General features: G+C 42.4%; 1 protein-coding gene across 2 annotated transcripts in view; it reads right to left on the minus strand.

The window, feature by feature from the left end:
* Positions 1 to 2,441: 2,441 nt before the first annotated feature.
* LOC115201393 (BAH and coiled-coil domain-containing protein 1) overlaps positions 2,442 to 9,708 on the minus strand; it is a 36,976-nt gene continuing 29,709 nt past the window's right edge. For both annotated transcript variants that reach the window (XM_029764975.1, XM_029764976.1), the window contains exons 18-20: positions 7,935 to 9,355; positions 5,344 to 5,580; positions 2,442 to 5,185 (exon numbers count right to left, since the gene is read on the minus strand). In XM_029764975.1, the coding sequence (XP_029620835.1) occupies positions 4,976 to 5,185; positions 5,344 to 5,580; positions 7,935 to 9,355 (1,868 nt within the window). In that variant the 3' untranslated portion in view covers positions 2,442 to 4,975. The remainder of the gene's footprint in view (positions 5,186 to 5,343; positions 5,581 to 7,934; positions 9,356 to 9,708) is intronic.

Raw genomic sequence — 9,708 nt, forward strand, 5'->3', positions numbered from 1 at the left:
TTCAGACTGGCAGGCACACAGCTTCATATCTCTGTGTTTCCGCCATAAAGAGGTAAACCGCCCACACATCCAGCTCTGAGAGCAAAAGAGGAAAAACACACACGTACCACAGGATAATGTATGGGCGCCAAACACACAGAAGTGGAACTAAACATACCGACCAGTGGAGGATCCTAAGCTCAGATGTTCATTCATCTGATCCTCCTCAGTGAATTTCATTCATGTAAAACTTTTAAAACATAAAAAAATTATCCTTTTCAGATTAAACTATACTAAATACAGTGCATTTGAAAAGTATTCAGACCCCTTGACTTTTTACACATTGTGTTACGTTACAGCCTTATTCTAAAATGTATTTAATTGTTTTTTTCCCTCATCAATCTACACACAATACCCTATAATGAAAAACTGAAACATCACGTTTACATACACTACCAGTCAAAAGTTTGGACACACCTACTTATTCAAGGGTTTGTCTTTATTTGTACTATTTTCTACATTGTAGAATAATAGTGAAGACATCAAAACTATGAAATAACACATATTGACCTTCAACGCTGCAGAAATGTTATGGTACCCTTCCCAGATCTGTGCCTCGACACAATCCTGTCTCGGGGCTCTACGGACAATTCCTTTGACTTTATGGTTTAGTTTTTGCTCTGATATGCACTGTATTGTGTGTAGATTGATGAGGATTTTTACAAATGTAATCAATTTTAGAATAAGGCTGTAACGTAACAAAATGGGGAAAAAGTGAAGGGGTCTGAATACTTTCCAAATGCACTTTTTTTGCAATGAAGGTCTACAGTAGCCTCAACAGTACTCTGTAGGGTAGCACCATGGTGTAGCCGGAGGACAGCTAGCTTCCATCCTCCTCTGGGTACATTGACTTCAATAAAAAACCTAGGAGGCTCATGGTTCTCACCCTCTTCTGTAGACTTACACAGAAATGATGACATCTTCCGGAGGATGTCCTCCAACCTATCAGAGCTCTTGCAGCATGAACTGAGATGTTGTCCACCCAATCAAAGGATCAGATAATGAATCTAGTACTGAAAGCAGAAGCTATAGCTAGTTAGCACTGCAGTGTATAAAATGTGGTGAGTAGTTGACTCAAAGAGAGAGAAAGACAATAGTTGAACAGTTTTGAACAAATTAATTTCTTCCAAAATGAAGGAGAAGCAAGAGTGAGATAGAGATTGTCATTTTTTTCACTTTCAGTTTCACTTAGTTAGCAAGAAAATGCAGCTAATTAGTTTAGCCTACTGAAACACCCTGCTCAAACAGAGAAATGCTATGTTAGCTAGTTGGCTATGACTATCCAACACAATACTGTCACTCTTCCAAGTCAAGGTAAGCTTTTGGTTTAACTAATTTATTGCCACTGGGGCTAGCCGGTGTTAGTGCTAAACTGCTTACTGACTGTACACTGTAACGTTACTGCATGATTGTAGCGGGTTTACTAACACGTTAGTTCTATTAGCTATGTTGACTAAAAAACTAAATCGTCCTCCCTCATCTGAAATGGCACCGACCGCCACTGGTACCGACAAGGATCATTAGGACAGTCACTCAGGAAAGGAATGATTCAACTTTTCCAGTTTTAACCAGTCATAAACACACCATAGGGGGCAGCACAGAAGCCATTTTGAATTTAAGAGCAGATCAACTTACATTCCCCAAATTGTGACCTAAAACATTACAGAGGAAAACAAAAGTGACCTTAGATCAGTGTTGAGATCCTCTACTCGTCCTCTGTAAGTTGCCATGAACCGACTACAGTAACATGAGGCATTAGGCAGGGTATGGCAGAAATCCATGTGACAAAGGATACTGTCATAATGTAATAAACGGTATGAATGTATCATGGGAAGTATCAAATAATATAATTCTCAAAGATATACACTTTGTCCTAGAAACTCTATACACTACAGGGGATTGTATAGGCTTTACACTCACACACACTGCGTGCTGCACCAACGCACACACACAACGCACACAGGTTTTAAATGAGTGTGCTCTTGCGTGGGTAATGTGATATGGCTGCATTGTAGTCTTAATGGTTCTGTTCCGTTTGTATTATTCTAAACACCTGACCCACCTGTACTGCTTGGAAAGTCTACCAGTAAACCACACTGTACTGCGTGCACACACACACACACACACACACACACACACACACACACACACACACACACACACACACACACACACACACACACACACACACACACACACACACACACCATAGCTCTATCACTCTCACTCTTTCACTCAAACATGGTATAAAGTTTCAGTTTACGGTTCCCCTGCTTATTTTTCTTTCAGTTTCCTTCTTTCTGCACCTAACAGTGGATTGTGAAGGAATTGTAACTTCTAAACTAAATTCAGGTACTTGTATATGTACTATAAAAATACATTTAAAAACTTTGCTGATATCATTTTTAGTGTTTTTTTTTTTAATGAAACGCAACACAAAGGCAATAAAATTAAGATAAATAACTTTTCTTTTTTGTTTGTTTTTTACACAGGGGAAATATTTGAGTCATGTTTCCAACATTGACTGAGACAAATGTTACAAAGTATATATCAACCCTACAAAGTAAATTGTTTCCAGTGGGCCTCAAAAACAGGTTGCGCAAGGCTGATGACACTTTACCCAATGTGATGTTTAGAACTGAATCCAGTGTTTCTTTAAGAAAATACAGCTTTTAAAAAATTGTTTAAAGACCTACAAAAAGTAACATAATATGGATGTTCACATTAGATTTCTTTTAAAGCTTTTGCTTCGCAGTGTAACAGCAACAATGTTTAAAAAAGTCGATGTATGTTGCAAACGAAAAGGCATTCATGTTCTCCTTGTAAAAACCTCGACACTGAAAACACAGTCATCCCAGGCTTGCATAACAGTCAGGAAAAAGACAATGGCAAAATAAAAATATTAAAAACAGAAAGAGACATTTTTGGCAATGCAGGAACAAGATTAAGCACAATTTTGATTTGATATTTTTTTTAAATATATATGACCCTCTTTTGATTGGCTCTGATTGTCCTTTACCTTCATGTGATGTCATATACGGTTGTCATGGAGCCTTCAAGTGCAACAGCCGGGCAATGTGCAGAAAGAAAACATTGCTCCCATGGCAACATGGTGGTGAAGCGATGTTCTATGCCAACAGGTATGAGGGAACACAGGTATTTTACTTCAATATGATTGCAGGATCCCGGAATTTTGATTAGATTGAATATTTTCATATTTGTATATTTCTTCATATTGTATTCTAATGTGATCAAGCGTAAACATAGATGCGCTTTGGTTTTGTTTTTTTGAGGCCAGATAAATACCTACATAGATCTCCTCTAGGAATATAATATAGATATAGAACATCTAGAACTCTCCGGTCTAGATCTTTAAGGATCAGCAAATAGAAGAAACTCGGTTTCTGTCCAGTATTTCTATTCTGTTAAACCCCCTCAGGAGAATAAGCACATAACAATAGACACAATAAAAACCTATATGAAAAATATACAAAACAGACCAATGATGATGTCGACACAAAAAACCTTTTCCACTTTTCTTATAAAAACATCCCCTTCCTTCCCAAGTCACCAAATCCCCCCTAATCCCAAAAATGGAACTTGAACCCTTCCCTTGTAGCATATTTACAGCTTTACCCCTCATGGACCCCATACCATCCCATCCCCACCACATACTCAGTGCAGGAAGAGAGGACTAAAACCTCCTCCTCCCAAGCCAAAAGAACAACAAAGAAAAGTCTTTGAAAAATAACACAACCTAAAGAGCAACAAAGAGGGATATATTTCTCTCTTCATGTATATTATATATGTATACTATGTACAGTTTAATCATAACGTCTTTATACATAATGCTGTACAACACGCAGAGATAGACAAATCATTAAGCTGTACATCTATGCACCTGAATAGGACGTTATGAGAGGTATTGAAGTGTATGGCTTGACTGGAGAAATAATCATCCTTTTTGTCTTTTTTTTGTCTAGAGAAGAAGCTGTTAGTAAATCGATCTATATATTAATTAATATTTATAGATTTACGTTTAGTAGGTTTACTTTCTGAGTGTTAAAGACATTGAGGGTTTTCCATGGTGAGGTCTAGACTAGAGACCAATGCACGCACGCACGCACAGACAAGCAAACACACACGCTAAAGCACTATTTACTCTGAGCTCTTCAAGTACCAAATGCATCCATTACAACCACTCAGCACACAAACACACTCATACTCTCACTCTCTCTCTCACACACACACACACACACACACACACACTTCAGAACTACAGTGTTTTTGGTCCTGTTGGGATTTCTCACCGTTGTTCATTTATCATCAGACCAGTGTGGCCACCAGTAAGACCATTAAACCCTAAAGGGGGAGAGAAAAGTCTAAGCTCTCCTCATCCCCTCCTTACGTTCTCTGTCTCTCCCAGTCTCTTTCATGTATTCTCTATAACCAGATCTATTGGCTGAGAAGTGAAAACAACATATTCTCACTTACAGCAACAACCTGGTGAGAGTCTCTCTTTGTCAGATTGCCTGAGAGTCAGTCTATGACAGTCTTTGACTCTTTGACAGACTTAAAACTACTATTGGAGACAGAGTGTAGAGTGGGCACTGTTTGTCTTTGTTTTAGTTCAGTAGAGTACTGAAGTCCCTCTTCAGGTCAGATGACTCCAGTGCTGATAATAGAATCCACTGCGGTCCAAAGTGCTGTTATCCCTGTTGGGGTTTGGGATCGTCCACACCCAAATAAGACCAAGAACCAAGATCCAGAACCAGCAAGAACTAGAACCAGACCAAGGAAGATCCTCCTTTACGGACTCTTCTAGTTCTGGACAGAACCATGCTTCACTGACACCAGCGCCAGTAGCTCGGTCCAGCCCTATGAGATGAGGTTGCCATCTTGAAGGCTTTGTTTTGTTTACACTCCATAGTTGTTGCTAGGGGACGATGGCCACGCCTTCGGCGCTGACTAGCTGGCCTGTGGTTGGTTCGTAGGTACCGGCCAGGTAGAACAGGTCCTGAGCTCCGCCCCCTGACTTGCGTCTGCGAATCAGGTGCTCGTACTCGGCACGGTTGACCACCTGACAGCGGTGTGAGATGGTCTGGACATCATTCTCATCCTCGTGGCTTGATTGGTACAAAGCATGCTGGGTAGAGGGGGGATAAATTGAAAATCAAAAGATAAATAAAGAGCCACTTCTTTAATCCCATGGAGAAATAGATTTAAGTTGATTATTTGTTGATCAAATAGTTGATACATTTGATCAAAAAGTTGATCAAGTTGTTGAATGATTATCCATCGTACCTTTCCATCGTGGTGCCTTTTCCCCAGGCGTGTTTCCTCGGGATGGTAGAACCACTTGACCCTGACCACCATGCTGGAGGACCAGGACTCCCAGAGGCTCTCCACTCGCCCCACATAGGGTAGCTGGGGCCGACCGGGGGACAGGAATACAGCACAGTCCCCCACATGCACCGTCTCACCACCACGCACGATCGCCTTGTAGAACAACTTACGGGCCTTACCCTTCAGACCACGCCTCTGTAGGGGGAGAAAGAGGGAAGTTAGGAGGGAGTCCAGGTAAGAACATGGAACCAAACTTCTATGGTGGCATAATGGTTATGGCCAAAGCCTTTAAAGCAGTGGTACTAAAATCACGTTTTTTGCCAGAATTTCTGGGACCCCACCCCTCCCCAAATCTAATGACAAAACCTTAAAATTGGTAAACTTTGATTTTCACATCAACAAATAACCTTTAATTCATTACATTTTCATCTCTCCTATCAAAATGAAGAAAACCAAAAAATACAAATAAAAAATACAATAAATACAATAAAATTGAGATCATTCTCAATAACGTTTGTCACATAAAATTATATAAATCTGTACTCTTAATTTTGAGTTCCCCCTCAAAATTTAAATATTTTTAAATTTGGCGACACCACTGCAATTCCTCCCGACCCCGACTTTGAATAGCACTGCTTTAGAGTATTTAGAGGGCCCTGGTTTTTCTGTAGCTTGTATCTATAATGTGACCCGTTTCAAGAAGCTAGGCGTATGTCACACATCACTACTTCACAGGAGAGGCATTTGAATGTTTTTTAAAATTCATTTTTATCAAAATGAGTTTTTGGCCAGAAATGCCTTCTGGAACACGTGAACTTTCATGTGCCTTAATAACAAACTTGTATGCCCTCTGTAAATATGAATACAATTGTTAAATTACGAGCCTAGTTGGTTTAGCCACAGAAAAAGACAAGAACCTTCCCGCTAGCCATGATTGTCTGAGATAATGGATGGGCTGGACATGCGTTCGGATTGGTCTGCCATGTAGCACGCTCCTGTATATAAAATGAGCTGCTCAGTATGTGTAGACAATCCTTGCTACCGCTGCTTTCTTGAAAGATATAACGTTAGCCATGGAGAGCTACAAAAGTGTTGCTACTGCTCTCAACAACATTGCTGCCCAGAATTTAGCAGGAGCTATCAACAAAGATCAGTGGGAAAACATTGTGATGGAATACTTTCTGCACACGGTCAGTGTGAACCGGAGTGACTTGACACAACAACGGGCCAAACAAGCTGTAGCTAGCTACAAGCCAAATGGAACAGACACTCTGCCATGAAGCATTCATCCATGTATACGGGTAAGAGTCTAGCCACATTTTCAGATATCATAAGTTTCTAATTTTGTCAGAAAGTAGTTAACGTTGCAAGTTAAAGCATACTGTTAGCTAGCTAGCGATCGTTAGCTTGCTGGTATGATCTATATAGTAATATTATTCATATCTCAGAAATCCATTTGCATTGCTAGTTATAGCCTAATGTTAGCTAGCTAGCTAATATTGAACCTAGTTGTTTAGCTTTAGCTACTTGTAGATTCATACTCCAGCGTGTCATGCTTGGTGGCTAGCTATGACAATCCGTTTGTACTGTAGCTATGGGTTGGGATTATGGTTAATTGTTTAGCTAGCAAGCTACATGTCTAAACAAAAGACTACACTTCGCAAAATAATGATTGCATGACCCATCAAGTTAGCCAGGTGTGTCTGGGGGTGATTACGGCCATCTATTGTATTTCCTGGACATCTAGACAATAGTGACCATCCACTTAGCTAAATGTGGTTATAGGATGACCCATCAATTGAGACAAGTGTCTGGGTAAGCATCATCTAATAATTATAAAATAATTTATAAAATATTTTTATCTGAAAGTCAGATTAGGATACAGGCCAAGGACTAGACAAGGTGTATTTTTACATGGAGTTTTTCCCTTATTGTAGGCGACTACTTAAACCACTTTTAGTCTTGAAATCTTTGGTTGTTTACTACGCTACCTTACTCACCCTGTTTAGCACATGACCTCACATGTGAATCCTTAAAAAGATGGGTGGGGCTAAGGCTTAAGAGGGTGTGAACGATGCTGAATGGGTGTAGACAAAGAAGAGCTCTCCAGTAGGTGCACCAAAACACCAAAGGCCATTTTCTCAAAAGTTGGGTTATAAGTTTATGAACCTTCAAAGCAGAATTACTTTCCCATTGTTCATCAACCGCAGTGTATGATATACCATTTTGTAGCTCAGAGTCTGTACTTTTTCCCAATGTAAAAAACACCATTTAACAGGTAGGCCGTCATTGTAAATAAGAATTTGTTCTTAACTGACTTGCCTAGTTAAATAAAGGTTAACTTAAAAAAAGTTAGATGTAAAATGTTGCCACGTAATACCAAATCGAGGCAGTCGGTCACAAATGTAGTGATCTTACTCAAAAAGTCAATTTAATAAGACCTTGCTCAATAAGTATATTTCAGACTGTGTTAACCATCAAGCCTCCCACATACCAGCTTACAGGACAGGTTATAATGGCCTCTACTCTGACTCTGTGTGTCCTCTCACCTGCGTGGGGTTTCCAGACCACTTCCACAGCTGGCGACCCGGCAGGAGGGCGGACATATTGGGAAGGGGATCCGGTGACAACATCCTCTGCCTCTTGGCTGCTGGGTGGTCCTTGGGAGGTTTGGGCTGGGAGGCTGGGGTGTTGGGGGTCGAAGTGTGTGTGTTGGGAATCGCAATGTGTGTATTGGAGCCGGGACCATCTCTCCTCTTGGTTTGGCTTTTGGCTGCGCTACTGCTACTATTAGTCCTTCCCTTTGATGTGTACTCTTTCCTGTCCTCTCCTCTGTCACTTCCTCTCACCTTTGAACCTCCGGTGATGGCCATGGCTGCCTTGGCAACATAGGCGTGTGGTTGGGCAGAGGCTGAGGAGGCGGCGTTAGGTTTGGGGTTAGTGGAGGGGTCAGGGGTTAAGCGGTTAGAGGTCAAGCTCTGCCTGTGTTTGTGTTTCTGCTGCTGGAGCAGCGCTCTGTGGAGAAGGAGGGATGAAGACCCTTCTTCATCTGAGGAGTATGAGGAGTCATTGTCGGAAGAACAGAGGGAGGAGGAAGAGAGGGAGCCGGAGGAGGAGGAAGAGGAGGAGGACGAGGAGCAGACGGAGAGACGGGAGAGGAAACGTCCCGCACCCGCTGCTGCTGCTCTCCTCCGAGCTACGTCTTCATCTCCATCATCATCATCATCCTCATCCAGCTCAGAGTAAGAGCTGGGGCAGTCGCTGGGGCAGTCCAGAGCTCCAAACTCTCCCCCTAGACCTCCTAAACCAGATGAGGGGAGCCCTTTTCTGAGGGCTGGAGCCCCCTTCAGGAGCAGCTCAGACCTGGACACTCCACTCTCTCCTCCTCCTTTCTTCCTGTCCTTCACTACCAGAGCAGGGTGGATGTACCTCAGGGGTGCACCCGCCACCCCTGGAGAGGGACCCTTGTGCCCCCTGCCACCCCCCAGACGCAGCAGAGCTTTCCCATTCTTGGTTTTGGGCGACGTCACACCCTCGTGATCCAGCTTCACCAGGAACTGTTTTCTGTCCCTGTCACTCGACTTCCTGTTGGAGGGTCCTGTTGTCATGGTGACAGAGTCCCTCAGCCCCAGAGGCATAACTGTGGTTACAGGCCGTTGGGTTCCGGTTCCGAAGGCTCCAGCGTAACCGTTGGCGATGCTACTGAAGGAGTCGATCTCGAATGGGGAACGGAAGATGCCCTTGAGGGGCGCAGGAGGGGCGAAGGGGTGTGTGGCGGGGCGGTGGAACACCCCCAAGTCTCGCTGGTGACCCACTCGGTGGGTTTTACGGGACGTCCCGTTGAACAGGAAGAAATCCGCTGGAAGTCTCTTTGCTGGCCAGCTTAACGAGGAAGTGTTGCCACTGGTTACACTCTCTGATGTTGTTGTGGAACTATTGGCCCCTGGCTTGACCTTTTTGGGTCGTCCTACTGGAAGAAGAAACAGAATAAAGAGAAAGGGTGGGAGTGAGAGTGAGAAAGAAAGGTAGACAGCGAGAGAGAGATTTATTAACAAGATTGATCAACCTAACCTTCCTTTAAAGCAGGTAAGTCAATAAGAACAAATTCTTCATAACCATAAAACACAGCCCTTACTGTAGAGCTGGAGGCAACTTGTCACATTTAGTCTGTGTTGAGTTATGAGAATGCTGTTTGACTGGAGGGCATTCAGACCAGTGACAGTTGGAACAGTGATGACGTTAGACATGAGGGGAGTTCCATTGAGAAGGAAGAAGTGTTGAGGTAAAATCATATTATATATGTGTATTATACATGAGTAAAGC

The sequence above is a fragment of the Salmo trutta genome, chromosome 10, assembly GCF_901001165.1.
Source record: "Salmo trutta chromosome 10, fSalTru1.1, whole genome shotgun sequence".
Lineage (NCBI taxonomy): Eukaryota > Metazoa > Chordata > Actinopteri > Salmoniformes > Salmonidae > Salmo > Salmo trutta.